Raw genomic sequence first — 23,487 nt, 5'->3', positions numbered from 1 at the left:
TTTCTCTTCGTCATTATGGTGTATTGAGTGTAGATTGATGAGGGAAAAAAACGAATTGAAACGATTTCAGCATAAGGCTGCAACATAAAAAAAAAAATGTGAAAAAAGTGAACGGGTCTGAATACTTTCTGAATGCGCTGTATATTGTACTCTGAAAGCTCATGAAGCATGACCCATCTTCTGGCCAACCTGTCTCCCTACACCTCCACTCCTGGTTATCATTATTGCTCTGAGGTACTTAAACTCAGTGACCACCTCAACCTCTCTCTGCCCTTCTCCAGCCACCATCAGCTGTCTTTTGAGATGTCGACTCATTGTCAATCCCTACTGAGATGCCACTCTGAGAAGCACCTCCGCTGCCTGTTCTATGCTGGCTCTTGATGGTGACTATGCATGCATCATCAGCAAAACACAGCTCTTTCACAGTTGGCTGGCCTGATCATTTTGTTCTAGCCACGACAGCTTCCCTCAGCACTTGTGGAATACTTTCACCGCAAGCAACTGACATGCTCATGTCACTGTTTAATACCGGATTGAAGAAGAGAACAAGATTGGGCAACTGTATATCCCTGCCAAAGTCTTTTATTGACTTGGATCTATGGGGTTGCTCTGCAATTCATCATCACCTGTTACCATGTATTCATGAAGGGATCTGATCAAGTTAACAATCGCATGTGGAACGCCATACCTCCTTTGGACTACCCTGTTACATGCTCCTCTCCAAACCCCGGTCACGGTGTACCTCCGAGCCCCGAAAGGAGTCACGGCAGAAAGATGTGCTATTATGTGTGCCAATGACCAATGGTGAAACCACACCAATCAGTTGTTACAAAACCCATGTATTGTATTAAAATCACACAATAATAACAACTTGCACAAGTACAAGAAAACCTCAATTGCACAGCAAACACCATATAATTCCTATGATGGTACCACCAGTTTCTTAACTCAATAACTCACGGTACTCCACGTGAGCGAACTGTAACACCCCCAAAGTCACAGGCATGACACCAGGCCAAAGTCGATCCATGCTCCGGTGATCACAAGAAAAAAAAGGTCGTACTGAAACCTGACCCCAGGACGGCTGACAGTCGACGCTGCAGACGAGCCGCTTGGTGAAGTGTCAGGCCGACGGTCAGGTAAAAGTTCACCCCAAAAGGCGACTGGGAATTCACACCTTCGGTTCACCAGACAATGACACTGGCATGAACGAGCAGCAGTTCCCAAGCGGAGAACCGCGAATTCCAAAGCGAAATCCACGACACACACGAGAACCAGGCGAATGGCTGGTGCGAGGTGAAATGGCTGGTGCAAGGTGAAATGGCGGACGGGCCCGTAATGGAGGCGTACCTGCTCTCCAGCAATGATTCACTTTCGGAACCAAAAGCAAAACCCGTCACGCAGGTTTATCTGCCACAGCAATATCGACACTGTCCCAGGAATCCCTTTCCCAGGAAAACCAATATTCGCTCATGACCAATGTCCCCCAGCGTCCGCTCGACACCTCGAAGCAGATCGGCCCTCCTTTCCCGATCTCACTTGATCCGTTCTTGATTCTTCCTCCTCTTCCGGTTTCTCCCGATCCATTTCGTTTTTCTTTTGAAACACTAATTTTTATCTTCTAAGACAGTTATCTCCATTTCACACTCCAACTGTAACAATAATAGAGAATGAAACTAAAACTGCTTCAAGTGGATGAAAACCACAAAGACGGAAGTGACGAATCCATAACAAACCACATAGCCTGTCGGGCATTAGAAAGAACTTAGATCAATGGATGTGCATGTGTGCAATCTAAGAAGAGTAGAAACAACTTTATTTTGTACTCTGAGGTCTTCTCCATTAGCATCTGGGTACAAAAAGATATATCAACACATCCACTGCCTTTCCTGAACGCACTGTGAGGGTCTGGGAGTACATCCTCAATGATCTTATGCAAATGCTCTTGTAGAACACATACAAAGATTGTCAGTCACATCCAGTAAACTCGTTCCCACCATGTGTCACACACTGTCAAATCGCCTTTCTTTGCTGTTCAGATTTTCACAGCATCTCGACATTCTGCAGGTACCCGATGCTTTTTCAATGCTGCTCAAAATAAATATATCTTGTAGACCATGATTGTCATGGGGCCCGCAAGGCAAACCCCCGCTCTAGCGGGGCAAATGGCCTTAAAACGATCATTCATTCATTCATTCATTCATTCATTCATTCAGTCCGAGGACTCTTTTGCACCACATTTCACAGCCATATCTGGCAGGATCCAAGTTCTTCCTGCCGTCTTTCTTCTATTTAACTTGCTTAAAGCCTGACAAAGTTATTCTTCATTGGGTAGATGCAGCATCCCTGTTCTCATGGACTTATGCTGCATTGCTTCAATCACTTGTTTGAAAAACACTTGGGATGTTAAGTACATTTGATTGGTGCCACGCCATCCGCAAACATCTTAACTCCTACATAAGTTTCCTTTTTGATCATCACCCCTGATGTCTTGACATTTTTCAACCCAGGCCATGCCATACTCTGAAGTCATGCACCTGCTTCTCCACCTCATGCTATATCTGCCATGCCTTCTTCTAAACCTTTCAGTCTTGGCTAAACTGACCGTTTGAGCACCACACCTCCTCTGCGACACATAAATCTTCCCTACATACTTCTTCCCGAGTAATCATTCTGCTAGAACTGTGATCTTACCAAACAAGTTGGTTATTGCACTTCCGGATTAACATCTCGAACTCTCCTAATAATCTCTTGCAACTGAGCGTCTTCTTCCCTCTCATCTTCGAACCTGCTCTGCAGCTGTCTTCCTTGAAATAATTCCCACTTCCTTTCACCGAAATCATCCTTCTTGCTCATGTTAAACTAGCATTCACATCTTTCTGATACCCTTCTCTTCTGACCGCATTCTGAAGTGTGTCTACAGCACATCTTCCTAGGATGTTTACCAGTGATCTTCTGAAGAGTTTATAAAGTTTCAGTCTCACCTGCAGAAGCACATGGTCTGTCCAGCATTCAGCCAAACATCCCAACAAAGACATGCATATTTCGTTGCATCATCAAGATGCAATTGATACGGTGCCATTGCTTGCTGTCTGGATTTTTTCCAAGTGAACTTGTGTATAACATGGAGGCACGCATGCACACCCATTAATCTAAGGCACACATCAAGCCGCAATGTTGTTTTATCTATTATATTCAGTTTGGGGGATTGTGGCATCACATTTCATTAGAAGCATTCAGTGTTCATCCATAATTGCCTTGAGGAGATGATGTCAGCCAGAATGCAAGGACTTGGATTACAATAGACCAGAGCAGGTGAGGCAGGCAGATTTCCCCTCACCTAAAGGTCATTTAAAGGTGAGCCAGTGGAATTTTAACAAGTCTGATAGGAACACAAGAAATTCTCCTGAAACTGTCATATAATGCAAATCGTTGACACTGCTGCCTTCAGGGATATTCAAACCCACAAACTCTGGAATGCTAATCCAGTTAGCTCAAAGGTACCGTCTGTTGGGTTGGCAAAGTCTCGAGGAACAGCTGCTTTGCTGCCCGCCATCCGTCGGCCATGCCCCACTCCTTCTATAACCGCAGCATCGTCGTCTTCTCCTGAAAACTCGCTCTCACCAGTGCGGCGGAAGCGGACGACACTGCATACAAAATCCAAGACACGAGGGTCTAAGGCCAAGAAGGGTGGCATGCTGTGTGTGTATATATATACATATAGATATATGTACACAGTATTCTCAACACATTTGTGGTGGATACAAGGTTACATCAATGAAAGCGATCCAATTGAAAAATAACATTTGCTTTTGAACATAAGAGAGTGTGAATCTCATGTATTCATAGAAAATTGTTTTATTGATGTGAAGAAGAAAAAACCCAAACATGGCAATTACTGCAAGTGTGTGTGTGAGCGGGAGTCAAATAGTCAGTAGATTCTGTATGTTGGGGATGGCATGGAAAAAAAAATTACCAAGCCCAACCAAAACCAAAACCCCAACCCCAACCCCAACCAAAATTCATAAAACGTCAACAAAGACGTACTTATTAATATTTTTCCCATAACCATCATTCTTCAGCGGTTTTCAAGTCTAACCTCCCAAGTAGAACCAGGATTATGTTTCTCTGGAGAGGCGAGCTCAACCTCGACTTCTTTTCTCCTGATTAGGAAGTCCTTTGAACACAAATCAATTGCATTTTATCCCATAAAAGGTCTACATCAATTTCACAACATCCAACCAGCAGGACAAGGTAGTTCAATGTCCGGATGTAACCAGAATTATCCTGAATAATGACGATCTTTCCACACAACGTAAATTTAAACTAAACCATTATATTTAACTCGTCAACCTTTTACCCTATTCCCTTTTGGAATAAACATCTCGCCTCATCAAACATTTCACAGTCACAGATAATAACATTTGTTCCATACTGAAGCACAAGGACACAAGCACAAGTACCCGTCCCATGATGGGAAAAAGAAAGCAAAAGTATCCGTCCCTAGTGCAGGAATTTTTTATTTTTTTTGTATACTGAATCGAGGCTCGTGAAAGAGCTAACATTTATTTCACAAACAAATCAACCAGACAAAGAAAATATACAAAAAGAGGGAGCGGAAGACAAGATGGGGAGAGAAGGGGAAGCATACAACCACAACATTTGAGAGCAGGGAGAAGTGTGGGAGGGAGAGGGCTTGGGGGCAGGAGGCGTGGGAAGGGGAGGGGGGGGGGGGGAGAGGTATAAAACACAAGGGGACCGAAATTAGCGGGGGTAGAAAAGATCAAGGTTTTGGATGGGGGAGGATAAGAGATGGTGGTGAACAGCTGTTTTAAAGACCTGGAGGGTGGAGTGGGATTGAAGAGAGTGAGGGAGTTTGTTCCAGAGGCGGGAGAAAAGAGGAATGAAGGAGTGAAGGTGAGCAGAGAGTCTTGATTTTGGCAGTTTGACCATAAGAGGGTTGCAGGCAGATCTTGTGCGACCTGTAGGAATATTTGGGGGACAGAGCCCAGAGAGGGCTGGGGGGGCAAGGCCAGAGAGGAGTCGGTAGAAGACAGAAAGACCACCAACCTGCCTGCGGTGAGTGAGTGAAAGGCCCTTGGAGTTAGCTTCATCGCGGGAGATTCCAATGATTCTGAACGCTTTGGTTTCAACAGCGTGAAGACGGGATAGGTGTGAGGCAGGAGCACCAGACCAGAGGGGAGAGCAGTATTCCATAGAGCTGCGGATGAAAGCCTTGTATGTGGTGAGGAGCTCAGGTGTGCCAAGGAAGGACTTCGCACGACGGAGGATGCCCAGTCGGCGACTGGCTTTGGAGGCCAGATTTGAAATGTGGTTTTCCCAGGAAAGATCATGGCAAATAGTGAGACCCAAAAGCTTGAGTGACAGAACTTCTTGGAGAGGATTATTCAGAAAGTGGATGGGAGGGTTTCCAGTCGGTCTTTTCGGAGAGACATCGTAAGAGTGTGAGATTTATCAGGATTGAAAGACATGTTCCATTTGTTTGCCCAGTCTGTGATTTTGTCCAGGTCTGCAGAGAGTGAGGAGGCTGCAGACTGCCGATCTGAGGGATGAGGAATGGAGCGACAGAGAGTAGAGTCGTCAGCAAAGAGATAGAGAGGATTTTCAAGAGAGTCAGAGAGATCATTGATGAAGACCAGAAAAAGCACAGGGCCCAGAACACTACCTTGGGGAACTCCAGCCTGAACAGGAAGAGGAGATGAGAGAAACCCATTCAGGGCCACACGTTGACTACGACCAGAGAGGAAGTCCGCCAGCCATGCGTGGAGATTTCCATGGATACCAAAGGAGGAGGGTTTGGTGAGCAGAGCAGGGTGCCAGACCGTATCGAAGGCACGTGAAATGTCAAGGGAGACGGCTCTAATTTCCTGTTTGGTGTTGAGGACCTCATCCATTGTTGAGAAAGCAGAAGCAGCATGCCCAGAGTAGAGTGACCAGGTCTGAAACCAAATTGATGATCAGAGATCAAGCCATTGGAGAAGAGGAAAGATTTCATATCTGAAGCAATGATGGATTCCATGACTTTGCTGATAATTGGGAGAAGGCTGATTGGTCTGTAGTTGCTGGGATCTGTTTTTGCACCTTTTTTGTGCAAAGCAGTGATGTTGGCTGATTTCCAAGCAGATGGCAGATGACCTTGAGCAAAAGAGAGGGTGAAGAGAACAGAAAGAGGGAGTGAAAGAGCGGAAGCACATGATTTTAGGACCCGTGGGCTGATGCCGTCAGGACCAGTTGCAGAATCAGAGTCGAGGGTTGACAGAAACTTTTCCACTTTGTCAGGAGGAAAGGACACAGAGTCCAGGAGCAGCTGGGTATGACTGGGTACGGTGGGTACAGAGAGAGATGGGTTTGGGACACAAGATTTTGAGGCAAACACAGAGTTGAGGCATTCAGCTTTGTCACGTGCGGAGTCAGCCGTTAAGCCGTTTGAGGTGAGGGAGGGGATGGAGGGGGAACAAACACCAGAAACAGATTTGACCAGACGCCACCAGGATTTGGAAGAGGGAGACAGATAAGAGAGTTCGGTCTTGAGAACGGTGAGATATTGTTTCCTGGCTCTCCTGAGGGTGGACACACACTTGTTTCGGGCTTTGTGAAAGGAAATGAGATTTCCTTCCGTTGGATTTGCTTTCCAGGAGACGAAAGCAAGTTGTTTCTGGGCAACAGCCTCACCACAAGAATCCGTGTACCATGGACGGGAGGAAGGGTATGACAACTGAAGACGAGATGGGATAAATCTGTGCATGAGAGAGAGCAATTTACTTTGAAAGAATTCCCAGGATGAGTTGATGTCAGAGGCGGTAGAGATGGGAGACCAGTCCAGATGATTGATGGCTGCTTGAAGACCGTGCCAGTTGGCCTGAGTGAAATGCCAGACCCGTCGACGCTGAGGAGGCTCTCTGAGAATGGTCAGAGAGATGTCCACTTTGACAAGCACATGATCAGATGAGCCGATTGGAGCAGAAGAAGAGCAGCAGACATTTTCAGGGAAGTTTGTCATAACCAAATCCAGAAGAGAAGATGCTCCGTTGACTGAGATCCGGGTCGGGAAATTGACAGATTGTGTCAGTCCCAGTGAGTCGCAGAAGTCCTTTGCTGAAGAGCCATGGCTGGTGAGAGGTACCCACACCCAGCCAACTGGCATGGTGACAATTGAAATCACCACATATGAGGAAGAGAGAGTTCGGATGGGTAGATAGAAGTTGGTCCATATTATCAGACAGCGAGATGTAGATGGAGTCATCGCTGTTTGGTGGACGGTACAACACACATATGAACAAAAGGTGGGAGCGAAGGGGAAGCCGTAGCCAAAGGTATTCCTGGGGGTGAGGTGGAGAGAGGGCAGTGGAGGGCGAGTGAGGAAGAGAGTTTTTTATAAAGATAGCAACCCCACCTCCAGGACGAGGCTCAGGTCTATCATACCGGAGGAGGGAGTAACCTGGGAGAGATACCAAGGCATCAGAGACATCATGAAGGAGGAAAGTTTCTGTTAAGCAGATCACATCTGGTTTGTCAGAAGCAACCTGTATGGAGAGATCAGTCAAGTTTGAGCGAAGGCCCCGGATGTTTGAGGTCCATACCGTTAATGAAGAGGAAGTTTTAAGTTTATCTATCAATTTAAATGATTTCATGGACATTAAAAAGGTTAATTGTGTATTTGTGTTGCACTCTTGGTTTCACTCTGAGCCAAAGCTCTGAGCTACTTATTCCACCCACTGCGAAATGATAGTGCAACATCGGGCGGCGGAGGTCGAATCTACGATAAATGGACGTGGTGTGGTGTGTGGCATGTTTTTTGTTGAGTTCTACTGGAGCTGTCTCATTTGGAATGTGATACACCGAAAATAGCGTCATGACCTCCTCAGTTGATCAAGCTAATCAACTACAAATAATCCAGAAAAATTCCCATGTTTGAAATGCTTGCCATGTTAAGGTGTATAGAGCAGCTTAATACGTCCTTCCACAGCATGGCATTATAATTACAAAATAAATAACAAAAATAATGATAACATTGTAGCTAAGCATATATTAATTAATACCAATAATATAAACAACAATAATAAGAGGTATAATTTGGCAATAATAGTGAATGTATAATCCCTCCCTCCACCACCTTCCCCGCCATAGTCCAAGCACATCTGGGTTTGGTGAAAGGCAAGCTAATGCTCAAGCACTACAGCAGACAGGTATGCGACAAGGACGTGAAGACCAATGAAAATTGTCCAATGGAGGGCAAAATAGCCGAAGAGAAATAAATAGTCCAAGACCAAATGTGATTATACAAAGTAAATCATTTTTTAAAAAATCACCTTAGCATTTTCTTAACCTCAAGTTATCTGTTGCAGTTCAGCTTTATTCAGAAACGAATTGTCAGCTGCATTATCTCAAGCAACAAGCAATCGAGCAACACCCAGCTCTGCTCACCAAACTCTCCTCCTTTGGTATCCATGGAAATCTCCACGCATGGCTTGCGGACTTCCTCTCTGGTCGTAGTCAACGTGTGGCCCTGAATGGATTTCTCTCATCTCCCCTTCCTGTTCAGGCTGGAGTTCCCCAAGGCAGTGTTCTGGGCCCTGTGCTTTTTCTGGTCTTCACTAATGATCTCTCCGACTCTGGAAAATCCTCTCTATCTCTTTGCTGATGACTCCACTCTCTGCCACTCCATTCCTCATATCTCAGATAGGCAGTCTGCAACCTCCTCACTCTCTGCAGATCTGGACAAAATCACAGACTGGTCAAACAAGTGGAACATGTCTTTCAATCCTGACAAATCACACACTCTTACAATGTCTCTCCGAAAAGACCGACTGGACAACCCTCCCATATACTTTCTCAACAATCCTCTCCAAGAAGTTCTGTCGCTCAAGCGTTTGGGTCTCACTATCTGCCATGATCATTCCTGGGAAAACCACATTTCCAAGCTGGCCTCCAAAGCCAGTCGCCGACTGGGCAACCTCCGTCGTGCGAAGTCCTTCCTTGGCACACCTGAGCTCCTCACCACATACAAGGCTTTCATCCGCAGCTCAATGGAATACTGTTCTCCCCTCTGGGCCGGTGCTCCTGCCTCACACCTAGCTCGGCTTCACGCTGTTGAAACCAAAGCTTTCAGAATTATTGGAATCTCCCGCGATGAAGCTAACTCCGAGGGCCTTTCACTCATTCACCGCGGGCAGGTTGGTGGTCTATCTGTCTCATACTGACTCCTCTATGGCCTTGCTCCCCCAGCTCTCTCTGTGCTCTGTCCCCCAAATATTCCTTCAGGTCGCACAAGATCTGCCAGCAACCCTCTTATGGTTAAACTGCCAAAATCTAGGCTCTCTGCTCACCTTCACTCTTTTCTCCCGCCTCTGGAACAAACTCTCCCACTCCCTTCAATCCCACTCCTCCCTCCAGGTCTTTAAAACAGCTCTTCACCACCATCTCTTATCTTCCCCCATCCAAAACCTTGATCTTTTCTACCCCCGCTAATTCACTCCAGATACACTTTTTTTTGAAATTCCAACTTCTTTCCTGGAAGTCCTTGCAGTGTCAATATGTTTTATACCTCTCCCACCTCCCCCCAAGCCCTCTTCCTCCCACAGATCTCTTGATGTCCCTGCTCTCAAATGTTGTGTTTGTGTCCTTCCCCCTCTCTCCCCATCTGGTCTACCTCTCCCCTTATTATATGTTTGTGTCGGTTTGACTTTTTGTGCGATTGATGTTAGCTCTTTCACGAGCCTCGATGTTGTATACAAGAAATAAATAAATAAATAAAAAGCCAGTCAGTAGGCTTTTCAAGCCAGAAAGATATTCGATATGAAAAATATGAAGTCACAATTCGATATGAAGAATTTATTTTTTAACCTTGATCCTTTTTATACCAGAAAAAAAATTTGTGATAAGACGTGCTTCTGTACAAAAGACGTGAAAAGAGCCCTCAGTGAGAATAACCAGTCAAGATGCCCCGGCTGAATCCAATGCTCCATTAAGAAGCGTTGCTGGTTGGCTGGGCGATATTCACAGCCAAGATGAAATCATATCGCATGACAGACATTCCAAAGTTGAGCAACAGAATCGTGTTTCTTCGCTCAACTTGGATTGTATCATGCCAGCCAGATAGGGAAAAGCAAATCGAGCAACAGCGAAAGCTTCTCGATTAGAAAATGTCCAGACCTGCCAGCAAACTGGTACATTATGTGGGGGTTGGATGAGGAAAGGAGGGGTAATAATGGCACTTAGGTCCAGTTGATCGGCCTGCACTACTACCGTTATTCATAGAATGTCGCTGTCGTATAAAGCTTGATCTATAAAAAACAACGGTGCAAATAGAAATACATACTTTGGAGCTCTCATTTTGTTGCTTTCTCAAAATGGTTACTTTATTTTGCTTCTTGCTCGTTTGATAATTATAATAGAGCAGTATTACATTTGTGCTGAATTTGGAATCTTCACAACAACTGTGTCTGAAAACAAAACTGCACATACTGAAACGACCCAACGATTCCACATCAATTAAAGATTGCAAGAGAAAATAATACAGAAAAGTAAACCATAGCATTTCAAGCATTATTATTACTTGAAACACCTGCGGTGGGGATGGTGAAAATTTGAGAGCGTGTGACACCTGGTGGGAACGAGTTTACTGGATGTGACTGGCAGTCTTTGTATGTGTTCTGCAAGAGCATTTGCATAAGATCATCAAGGATGTACTCCCAGACCCTCACAGTGCGTTCAGGAAAGGCAGTGGATGTGTTGATATATCTTTTTGTACCCAGATGCTAATGGAGAAGACCTCAGAGTACAAAATAAAGTTGTTTCTTCTCTGTTTCGATTGCATACATCCACATCCATTGATCTAAGTTCTTTCTAATGCCCGAAAGACTGCTAGACAAGAAAGTCGGCTTCAAGAAAGCCGCAGCGAAAGACTTCTAGACAAGAAAGTTGGGTTCAAGAAAGTCGTAATGAACGACTTCTAGACCAGAAAGTCGGGTACAATAAAGTTGTAACGAATGACTTCTTGACAAGAAAGTCGGGTTCAAGAAAGTCGTAATGAAAGACTTCTAGACAAGAAAGTCGGGTACAAGAAAGTCGTAATGAACGACTTCGAGACCAGAAAGTCGGGTACAAGAAAGTCGTAATGAACGACTTCTAGACCAGAAAGTTGGGTTGAAGAATGTTGTAACGAAAGACGTCTGGACAAGAAAGTCTGGTTCAATAAAGTCATAATGAAAGACTTCTAGACAAGAAAGTCGGGTACAAGAAAGTCGTAATGAAATACTTCCAGACCAGAAAGTTGGGTTCAAGAAAGTCGTAATGAAATACTTCTAGACCAGAAAGTCGGGTACAATAAAGTTGTAACGAATGACTTCTTGACAAGAAAGTCGGGTTCAAGAAAGTCGTAATGAAAGACTTCTAGACAAGAAAGTCGGGTACAAGAAAGTCGTAATGAACGACTTCGAGACCAGAAAGTCGGGTACAAGAAAGTCATAACAAATGACTTCTAGACAAGAAAGTCGGGTTCAAGAATGTCGTGACGAAAGACTTCTGGACAAGAAAGTCTGGTTCAAGAAAGTCATAATGAAAGACTTCTAGACAAGAAAGTCGGGTTCAAGAAAGTCATTATGAAAGACTTCTAGACAAGAAAGTCGGGTTCAAGAAAGTTGTAACAAAAGACTTCCAGACAAGAAAGTCGGGTTCAAGAAAGTCATTATGAAAGACTTCTAGACAAGAAAGTCGGGTTCAAGAAAGTCATTATGAAAGACTTCCAGACAAGAAAGTCGGGTTCAAGAAAGTCGTAACGAAAGACTTCCAGACAAGAAAGTCGGGTTCAATAAAGTCATGACGGTGTATAAATGGGAAGGTGATTCTAATAGTCTTAAACCTTGACTTCTTGATCTATATTTGTGTGAAGAAAGGTTAGAACTTGTAGATGTGTCATGTCATTTGAAGTAATATTACTTTTAAAGAAAAAGCATGTTGCACCAACCATGGAATTAATCATTTTTGATTTTCATGAATGTTGAATAAAAACAGCACAAATTGCTTTGTCATACCCCCAACACTGGTCAGTGACTCACTCACCCCAACACTGGTAGGGTCAACTGTTTTGCATTCATAACAACCACAAGAGAACTAGAAAGATTATTTTTTGTTGGTCATATGGAACTTGAATCAATGCGATGGAGAATACTACAGGAAACTTAAGTGCTTCATAATTCAGTAGTTGTTTTTTGTTTTGCTTTTCCGGCACAAGGTGAGCTGAGGGGTTGAAGGCAAAGTATCGGACATAGTTGAAGACGTTTGCTGCCCCAAGTAGGCCACAAAAATCGTTGTGCATGCCATGATGATCTGCATAGACAGTGGTGCTGGCATGGCATTTTTTCCTCTACAAAAAGGGCCTCAGTGGTCTATTTCAATGTTGTCCAACAGGCTGAACACATTTTCCACAGAATCAATTACTATGGAGAATCAAAAGGATGCATTTTACCACATTGCACAGACGGAGGATGGCAGGCTGATCTATTGCTGGGTCCGACAAATGAGACAGATCAATTCATATAATCGGGGTTGAATGTTGGCAAATCATCATATTGCATGCAACTGGAATACAAGAAACTTGTGAAAAAGAGATTGTTCCTCTTAGAAGGAGGAACAGTCATGGACAGTTTGACCAGTCATTGGGAAATATGCACCAGGTAAAGTTTACACCACCCCCCCCCCCCCAAAAAAAAACAAAACTGAATCATAATTTTGATACAGATGCACTCCTGACAATTGTTGTTAGTGAGGTCACATAAAAAGGTAGTGTAGGGCATAGGCCACCGGGAGAGATGGCAGCCCTAAAATAGAGCTTAGTACTTGAGCTTTGTTCGTAAAACCATCTCAAAGCTACATGAAACTACACCTGTTTAAACTATATCCAGTGTGTGTGTGTGTGTGTGTGTGTGTGTGTGTGTGTGTGTGTGTGTGTGTGTGTGTGTGTGTGTGTGTGTGTACATATATATATATATATATATATATATATATATTGTTGCGAATATGGAATTTGGCCTCCATATCCGCTTGTAAATATTCCCCTATTTCCCCAATACTCCCCAACTATCCCCAATCCCCCATTCCCTAGTCCCATTGTCTGTAAACAACAATCAGTAGAGCCGACCTTCCCCTTTTTCCCCCATTAAATGTCGTGCCCAGGTCCACCGCATCACACGTAGACAACTTTCGGACATCTTGCTAGTTATTCTTAGTCTATGTCAGTTAAGGACTCCTTTCCATTAATTATGACTCTTCGTTGCACCAGAATGTGATTATATGGCACCAGTAGTGAGTTTAGGACCTTTCCCATACCTCCTCCCATCTTCTTCCCCAAACAACAACAATAACAACAACTACAACAACAACTACAACTACAACTACAATCACAACTACAACAACAATTACAACAACAACGACGCTCCGGACCATGCGCTCCACGGGGTTACCACGAAGGGGCTCCTTGTCAGCTCCTCGTCAAGGGCGGAGCCGGTAACCCCCCCCGCACGCACCCAATGAGAAGCAACGTGCCGATTCCACGAGGCGGAGCTAACGAGCCGAGGGCGTGTCACTCCCCGCCGGATATACGCGGCCACGTAGCGGACGTGACGTCAGATGCGCCCCCAGCTTGAGCAGCCAAGACGCCATCCGAGCGCTGCGACCTCCCCGCATCTCTGGACCGGACCGAGTCGATTCTGACCTTTGAGCCCAGGTGCACCTGGAGCCATCGATCCTGCCTTTCCTAGCCATCAAACCCCGTGTGAGTCAGCCTTTTGTCCCGTTTATCTGTCGTCTGTTGGGGTTAATATAAGATTGTGTCTAAGTGCTTGTCTTTCTATGCTGTACCTCTCGTCCTTGTAATCTAACCTTCCGTAACAATATAACCTCCTCCGGAGGGCTTGAGAACTGAACCCTGGGTGTCGTGTCATTTTAATCCCAGCCGGGTGTCCTTTTCCTTTATTGACCTAGCGCAGCGCGATTAGTCAACGTTCGGGTATAATCGGGTAACTTGTGCAGACGTGGTCATACCAAAACCGCTCGGTAAATAACATCTAAGCCACGTCTGTAACAATTGGTGTCGAGGAGTGGAATTCGAACCCGGGACTAAATTTATTAGGCCCAAATTTGTAACAAGTAGAATCGATTCGGAGCGCGTTTCCCGCGCGAAATTATAACGGCCGAAATTTGTTTTGTTGTATAAAAACCCGAATTTTGAAAGTCGCGCTATGGCAGACCAAGACAGCTAGGGTCGGTCCAGGACCAAATTGAGGGACATGAGGGACAGGAGGAGAGCGAAGCAGTGAGGGCGGCAGGGTCGCAAAATAGCGTTGTCATGCACGAGGTGGCCACGGCGTCCACGCCCGCGACCGTAGTGGCGCCACCGGTGGATTTGAACTTGTTTTTCATACAAATGAAGGCCCTTATGGCCCAGAATAGGGAGGAAATGAGGGCTCAGAGTGAGCAAATGAGGGCTCAGAGTGAGCGATTGGAGGGCCAATTGGGGGTAATGGGAAACGAAATGGGGGTAATGAGGGACGAAGCGAGGGGTACCGGTGAGAAGTTAGACAATAATTTTGAGGGGTTAGACAACGGGATAAAAGAAGTGAAAAATGGGTTAAAGGGGGTAGAAAATAGAATGGCTGCCCAGGAGAATCAGATAGAGGGAGTGAAAAGTGGGTTAGAGGGGTTAGAAAACAGTATGGAAGGCAAATTGAGGGACATGAGGGACCAAGCGGAAAGGGAAGTTAACCAAATGGGGCAGCAGATAGAGGGGGTCAGAATGGGGGTAGAAACCAAACTGGATGCTCACAGGGAGGAAATGGAGCAGATGAGGGTGGCATCTGGGCAGGAGATGCAAGTGATGGGAGAGGAGATCAGAAGAGGTGTGAGTGAGGAGGTCGAAGGAGTGCGCGAGGAGGTGAGGCACTGTAAGGAGCACATGGAGAAAGAGGTGAGAAAGGGGACTGTAAAGTTACAAGGGGGCATAGAGGTCCTGACGCAGGAGGTGGAACAGCTGACGGAGGGACAAAAAGGACTAACGGAGCAGGTTCAAAGGAACACTGCGGTATTAGGAGGGTTGAAAGCGACACAAAACGACATAAAAAACGACTTGATAGCGACAAAGAGGGAATGTCAGATGGTACGTGAGGGACTGACAACGAGGTTGGACGAGGTGATAGAGGTAATGGAGACGAAGGACCGGCAGGTGAGGACGCACATGGAAACGGTCAAGGTAGCCTTAGAGGATGAGCTTGAGGAGACGTACCGGGGAATAAAAGAGGTGAAGCAGAAATTAGAAGAAGTGGAAGAAGGGGTGAGCGAAATTAAGAAGCGACGGAGAGGGGATAAGAAAGAGATAAAAGAGGAGATAAAATAATTGGTCCAAAGTCTGTGTTTGGATCGTGATGATGTGCTCATTAACCGGATGAGGGATTCGCAGGTGATGGAGGAGAAGCGAAGAGGAAGAGGACCTGGTGTAAGTGGTGACCAATATGGTCGTGCGTATGATGCGCCAGGGGATTTAAGAAGCTTGGGGGTCGAGATGGACCCGGGTGTTCGTGAGAGGCCGTTGGTGAAGTGTGTGACAGGTCTGGTGTGCGAAAGAGGAGGTGTGCGAGAAAGTCCGACTCTGGGGTGTGTGAGGAAAAAGTGCACGCCGAGGAGTGAGTGTGCTGGCGAGAGTGAGTCGGTCGTAGCGCGTGTGCGAGGAAGCACGTGGAAGCGCGGTGTGGTGAGTGTTACAGAGGGTGTGACGGGAGAGTGTGCGCAAGAGTATGCGCGAGAAAGGTGTGTGACGGACAGGTGCATGAGGAAAGAGTGCGCTGTCAGAAGTAAGGAAGAGTGTCCACCTGTGGTGAGTGTTACAGAGGGTGTAACGGGAGAGTGTGCGCGAGAAAGGTGTGTGACGGACAGGTGCATGAGGAAAGAGTGCGCTGTCAAGAGTAAGGGTGAGTGCGCTGTCAAGAATGGAGGTGAGAGTATTGAGAGTGACAAGGAGAGTGAGTTGGTTGTGACAGGTGAGCGAGGATGTACACCTGGGATGGAAGGATGCACACCTGGAATGGTAGAGCGCGAGTGGGAATGCACGCTGGAGTTGGTAGTGAGGCACGTGAGTGGGTGTGCGAATGAGAGCACACCTGTGATTGTCACAGAGGAGGTGACTGAGGAGGGGGTGCGAAGCGGTGTATTGGTGAGGTGTGCGAGCAACGAATGTGTGCCAAAGTGTTCGGTGGTCAGGTGTGTGACCAAGGCTGTGAGTGGAATGGGTGTACCTGGGTGTGTAAGGAAAGGTACGAGGAGCATGGGTACGGCTGGATGTGTGAGCAAGGAACGGGCTGCGGGGTGTAAGCATGCAGGTGAAGCATCGACGTTAAACGGGTTAGAGGTTAGAGCGACTTTTAGCCGAAGCGGGCCCTCGGTGCGTGCTGGGCCTCGCTTTGAACGACCGCGTCCGTGCTCCACTAGGCGGAGCTGGCGGCCCGATAGAAAGCGTCGTCATGGCGACCACTTTTTGTTGAGGCAGTCCGGCAGGTCGAGATCGGGACGTTGGATGGCTCCACGCCGAGGGGGTGCGTGGGATCTCGGCCCGGGTAAGCCCCCGTCCCTGCCCCGAATGCCGGACGCATCCAGCCGCAGGCAATTTTAGCCCGATTAAGCCATTTTAGGCCGATTAAGACATTTTAGCCCGATTAAGCCATTTAAGCCATTTTAGCCCGATTAAGCCATTTTTGCCCGATTAAGCCATTTTAGGCCGATTAAGCCATTTTAGCCCGATTAAGCCATTTTAGCCCGATTAAGCCATTTTAGCCCGATTAAGCCATTTTAGCCCCATTAAGCCATTTTAGCCCCATTAAGCCATTTTAGCCCAATTAAGCCATTTTAGCCTGATTAAGCCATTTTAGCCCGATTAAGCCATTTTAGGCCGATTAAGCCATTTTAGCCCGATTAAGCCATTTTAGCCCGATTAAGCCATTTTAGCCCGATTAAGCCATTTTAGCCCGATTAAGCCATTAGGTGACGATAAGGGTAGTTAGTGACTGATACCTGTAGTGGGGACGCAGGTAGCTTAGTGTGGATTATAATGACGAGGGAGCGCAATAGTTTAAAGGGACGACTGGGAAGCGCAAGTTTCAGAAGGGAGTAGTTAGCTGAGATGATGCCGTGTGTGTGAGAATTGAACAGGTGTGATTGCACAGGTGTGCAACTGGACAGGTGTGTGGAGCAGTGTGTGAGTAATGAGTGTTGTGGATCAGCGCGAATGCGCTTGGGGAGAGAAGGGTGCAGGTGGCACCAGGTGTGAGAGCACAGGTGTGCCAGTACAGGTGTGTGGAGAGAGTTGGAGTAAGTGGTACGGAGTGGTGTGCATGGTGCGAAGGTGTGGATGGGGGAAGAGTGGACCCCTTTCACGAGTACCCGGGGCGGGTAGTGTAAGTGTTAGGTAGAGGGTGTAGGTAAATTGTGGTTGGATATTGGCATTTGTGGTGCGGTTGCAGAATGGTGTTGTGAATGGGTGCATTAGTGTTGTGGAAATGGCTGGGCGTGTAGCCTGTTAGTGTGTGTAGTTGGTTGGGCACTCCACCACTGTGAGGATGTCGGCCAGGTGAGGCCGCAGGTGGGCTCTGGGAGCCGGTAGTTGTGGATGGGGCCCGAGGATCCGGAGGATGGACCCGGGTAGCCCAGTGCCAGAGAGGGCACCGAGTGGGGAGAGTGCCAGAGGGCCTTCCCCAGGTAGTTAGGTTAGGGTAAGGAGCAGGTAAGCTCGGAGGCAACTGCAGTGGTGGAGGTGTGCAGGTGGGTGGACCCACTGGGAGAGGTACACGCCACAGCCCAGAAATTGTGCGAGGGCACCGGGAGATGAATCGGGGGAGTGAGACCCCAAATTGAAGAGCACCACAGTTTGGCCAATGGGAATTGGTTTTTAGAACCCATAGTGTAAGAGGGCCAATGGTTTGGCCGGAGAAAGACCCCGGGTAGTGTAAAGTTGTTAGTCATTTAGGAAATAGTTAGGATTGATGAACCTGTCGCACCATACGCAGCCACTTGCCTGTGGTGATGATGATGACTCCACACCTGTGTTTTCTTTGTTTTGTTGCAGGAAATGAAATTGCTGTGTGGATTGTGAGACGCATCACGACGTGGATGAGACATTGGGGTGATTCCATCTCTCCCTCCTTAGGAGGGACTGATGATGAATTGGTGATGGCAAATTATGATGTTGAGTTGGAGATGGCAAATTTTGATGAAAGTTGAAAATGGCAAATTTGATTGGTTAGGAGGGAGAGAAGACGAATTTGGTATATGGGAGGAACGGGGAAGACAGTAGGGATGTTTGTTGATTTGTAAAGTAGATGTTTATGGGTAGTGTTGTGTTTTGTGGATACAGTAAGGGGTAAGGGAGGGGCCATGTAGGTTACCTGGTGGGGGGCGGGGAGCGTACGATAGGAACGTACCTGTCTCACCTGGTTCCCATGTGCCCCCAGTGTGCATCATCTTGTATTGCGTGCACTTTTGCGCCCTTACCACCTTACTCACTTGTCTGCTTCTTTTGTCTCCCACCTCCGAGGATCTGGCTTTGGGGTAGAGAGAGAGGAGAGAGAGGTGCTGGCTACGCAGTTGTGGGCCTGCACTTTCGCTGCTTGCTGCTTGGATCGATACACCATATGGACCGCAATGTTTGTGGCCACCCACCATGGACCGCAGCTCTTTTGCGGCCAAGCACCACCCGTGGATGGACCTATGGGTCAACGTGGCACCTATGCCATGCAGGTGAACCACTTTTAGTTGACACCACTGAAGGCCACAATATAGAAATGGACGCGGTTGGCGCCTTTCTTTATTTTTTGAAAGAGGCAAGAAGGCCAAGTGCACCACATGAAGGCAAGTCCAGCGGCAGAACATCGGCCGGCTGCGACACCACCGGTGATTTGTAAACACTTTATTGGTGCACCGGATGGTGCTCACTGTGTGATGGGGTGGTGCTTGATGCTTGGAAGGGGTGCTCTGCACATTATTAAAGGCCGTAGGCCACAGAGCACTCGTGGGTTGGTGTATCGATGCTAGCATGCGTGCTCTCTCTATGCATAACATCTGCATGTGTTCCTCCAAAAACAGGTCCTGGATCGTAGTGTAAATATCAGCGTAGTCTTGTGTAAATAATGCTCCCTACCGGCTGTATGTTTAGTTTGAGGATTCTTTCCGGATTCGGTTATCCTGTGGGTGTGTTTCTGTGAGGAGAAGGGTGCAACGTCGCAGGGGGACATATTTACTCATTTGTGAATATCTGTAAAACTGTCGCACTCAGGGTAGAGTTAATAGTAGAGGGAACTACATTGCGTGCCACACTAAAGTAGGTAAAAATTTATCGGGTCGGGACGCCCCGAGGGTAGAGAAGGGTGCAATGTTGCGAATATGGAATTTGGCCTCCATATCCGCTTGTAAATATTCCCCTATTTCCCCAATACTCCCCAACTATCCCCAATCCCCCATTCCCTAGTCCCATTGTCTGTAAACAACAATCAGTAGAGCCGACCTTCCCCTTTTTCCCCCATTAAATGTCGTGCCCAGGTCCACCGCATCACACGTAGACAACTTTCGGACATCTTGCTAGTTATTCTTAGTCTATGTCAGTTAAGGACTCCTTTCCATTAATTATGACTCTTCGTTGCACCAGAATGTGATTATATGGCACCAGTAGTGAGTTTAGGACCTTTCCCATACCTCCTCCCATCTTCTTCCCCAAACAACAATAACAACAACTACAACAACAACTACAACTACAACTACAATTACAACTACAACAACAATTGCAACAACAACGACGCTCCGGACCATGCGCTCCACGGGGTTACCACGAAGGGGCTCCTTGTCAGCTCCTCGTCAAGGGCGGAGCCGGTAACCCCCCCGCACGCACCCAATGAGAAGCAACGTGCCGATTCCACGAGGCGGAGCTAACGAGCCGAGGGCGTGTCACTCCCCGCCGGATATACGCGGCCACGTAGCGGACGTGACGTCAGATGCGCCCCCAGCTTGAGCAGCCAAGACGCCATCCGAGCGCTGCGACCTCCCCGCATCTCTGGACCGGACCGAGTCGATTCTGACCTTTGAGCCCAGGTGCACCTGGAGCCATCGATCCTGCCTTTCCTAGCCATCAAACCCCGTGTGAGTCAGCCTTTTGTCCCGTTTATCTGTCGTCTGTTGGGGTTAATATAAGATTGTGTCTAAGTGCTCGTCTTTCTATGCTGTACCTCTCGTCCTTGTAATCTAACCTTCCGTAACAATATAACCTCCTCCGGAGGGCTTGAGAACTGAACCCTGGGTGTCGTGTCATTTTAATCCCAGCCGGGTGTCCTTTTCCTTTATTGACCTAGCGCAGCGCGATTAGTCAACGTTCGGGTATAATCGGGTAACTTGTGCAGACGTGGTCATACCAAAACCGCTCGGTAAATAACATCTAAGCCACGTCTGTAACAATATATATATATACACACACGTGTGTATACATGTTTAGCTGGTAGGATAGCCTAGATGTAGAATGCCCTCCTTTGAGCTATCTAGCTTGGGTTCGAACCTCAACCGAACTACAAACTACCACACTAGTTTTTCACATGCAGGGTGATGCATCAAACCATCCGAAGGAAGGATGTTAAGCTGGACGATCCTTCTGCCAGCACTAGTCATTGGTCGACATCAAAGTTCCCAAGATGTCCTTGAGTAGGCTTTGCTCATCATCATCATATGCCATCATCCTCATCATATGCCATCATATGCCTCATCATATGCCATATCATGTGCCATGCTCCATACAGAATGTCGGTTCTATCATAGCATTTTGTTGGCTACAGTTACATTCCTGCTCACATCCAGGACAAATTATAAATTCCTGCCGACTTCAGTCGAGTATTCTGCAAAACGTTTCTCAGCTTCAGTGAATGACTCAAAGCTCTATTAAGACTATGGGCCTCCATTACTACACACATACACACGTTTCAATTGATCTGGGGCAGGCAATTGATCTTAGATCGATACATTAAGTGCATGCGAACAAAACCAGGATCAAACATCATTGAACTTTTACCTACAGCACAAGGACTACGTGGGAGATTCAAACCAAGAATCCATAAATTAATATATTATATCTCTCTCACACACACACACACACACACACACACACACACACACACACACACACACACACACACACACACACACACACACACACACACACACACACACACACACACACACACACACACACCAAATCACGCCACCTCACAAGGGACATATAAACCGGCACGGCACGGCTCACGGTACACTTGGTAAGTACACATCCCGAAACGAGCCGTGACGTTACGTTACCTAAACCGCTCGACTTGCAACTCCAATCGCTGCGTAAACAACCTTTCAGCACCACCCATCCGCATTCTCTAACCGGGATCAGTAGCGTTGGTTTTACGGAACGATCATTACCAAATGTCGTACTGTACCGGTACATCATTCACAGCTATCAACCCCCCCACAGCTCCCCCAATGATCCCCGTCAACCCCCACCCCATTCTCATTATACAATCTCTACCCCGTTTCCGCTCGTACGGTAGTTGCTTCAGCTGGAAGAAATCGTCCTCCATGACCGTTCCGGACAGCTAGAGGGTCATGGCTCGTTCCTGTTTCCTTCCGCTTCGCTCAGAAGGCGCGCTGAGCACAATGCCCGCACTCGCTGCGGCAAATCGTCTCCACCGGGAAAATGGACGAGCGGGTCAAGGCCTGGAAGGGCCGAGCGGCCTAACCAGTACCCTTCAGGACCACGGACAGCGCTTCCCAGCGTGCCGTGCGCGACACCGTGTTCAGGAAGGTGGGCGGGGGGAGAATGGAGGGTTTTTGATAAATATGAATGGAAGGGGAGTGGGAGTAGAGGGGTGTTGATAAACATTGAATGGCAGAAGGATGCCACCATTGAAAAATATTTTTCATATTATGAAAATATATATATATATATATAAAAAGCCATGCAGAATTTATCTGACGCCATATAGTTAGCCAGCTTTAACACTTGTTAAGAGCTGGGGGTGCAGCATTATGGAGGCTACAGTACAAGTTTCAATATGGAGGTTATATTAACATGATCACATGCTTCTTTTGCGATATTTCAATATCGAAGTGTTGCCTCGATCAGTCTTTGCCTTCTGGCCTGTTCAACCTGTTGAGAGTGAAGCCACAGTGTGAACGTTGGACGTAATTAGCTGAAACAACACTTCACCGACCAGAGCAAGTCCAGCTTTTTTTCAATTATAAACTTTTACTGACTCTTGAACCATTTGCTTAAATCAAGACTTTCGGGAGCCTGAGCATCAGTGGAAAAAGAGGCCCGCACCAAATCTTCCGAGCACCGTTTAGAGGAATGTCAGGTTTACCGGAGGTGTAAAAGAGGGGGGGGGGGGGGTTCCTCAAAGCTTCTGGTCCGTCATCGACGTGCCAGATAGTGCATCTAAATAGAGGAAAAGCAGAGGAATAATGGAACAGGTGCATTGCGGGGGGAGCAGTAAGAAAGAGCAGACTTGCACCTGGTGGAATATATTGTACTGGTCATAGTGATGGACGGATATGGTTTGTGGTCAGCGGGTGCCACTTGAGCACAATTCCTAATTCCCAAGAATCACACTGATAGTGTCCTGCACAAGGATAGCAGCAGCAGGAGTCGTAGTAGTAGAGGAAGGTGGGGCAAGTTGAGCCAGTTTTTGTTCTTGGAATGTTAGGACTGAACTTACTGATGATCTTGCACAAATTAGTATCTTGCCTTCTAATTTAATCCTTGGGAAACATTTTGTAGCTAGTTCTTACTTTCTATCCCCACACTGAAAGTCACTGTGACCTTTGAAAAAACGGAGGCCAAATGGCTCAACTTGCCCCGCCTGAGGGGTAAGTTGATCCAACCTCTGGGGTAAGTTGTACCACATAGGGGTAAGTTGATCATTGCCCCAAATAAAGATAACTAAAGTAGAAAACCATTGTTTTGCCAGAAAAATATTTAATGTTGTAAAGTTCTACAACACTGAACGAAATGATTGCCTTGTGTTCATGGTTATAGTAATCAGTTACGAACAAATTGAGTCACTCATAGAAAAACAAGATTGTCAACTGTGGTAAGAAAAGTCAACTCAATCCACCTGTCACAGTTTCAAGTCACAATTAAACAAAAAGTATCCCAAATAGTTGATCATTGCCCCAAATAAAGATAACTGAAGTACAAAAATTGGTCTGCCTGAAAAATATTTAATGTACTTGTTACAACACTGAACGAAATATTTACATGTGCCTTGTGTTCATGGTTATAATTCAATGCGGCAGCTGGATTGTTGAAGCCGAGTTGAAAACAGCTGCCACAGTTTTAAGTCACAATAAAACAAAAGTGTTGTAGCGACCCATGGGTCTCCCAAAGCTCGAGACCAGCAACATAATCTC

At 46.6% G+C, this 23,487-nt stretch overlaps 1 protein-coding gene across 1 annotated transcript in view; it reads right to left on the bottom strand.

The window, feature by feature from the left end:
* The window catches only part of SVOP (SV2 related protein), a 138,066-nt gene that overhangs the window by 100,004 nt on the left and 14,575 nt on the right, over positions 1 to 23,487 (bottom strand). Inside the window, exon 2 of the mRNA XM_068121171.2 lies at positions 3,505 to 3,647. Within this exon, the coding sequence (XP_067977272.2) occupies positions 3,505 to 3,647 (143 nt within the window). The remainder of the gene's footprint in view (positions 1 to 3,504; positions 3,648 to 23,487) is intronic.

Source organism: Myxine glutinosa, chromosome 6 (genome assembly GCF_964187855.1).
Source record: "Myxine glutinosa chromosome 6, kmMyxGlut1.1, whole genome shotgun sequence".
Classification (NCBI taxonomy): Eukaryota; Metazoa; Chordata; class Myxini; order Myxiniformes; family Myxinidae; genus Myxine; species Myxine glutinosa.
Note: the sequence above shows the minus strand (reverse complement) of the source record. Positions and strands in the feature narration are given on the sequence as shown.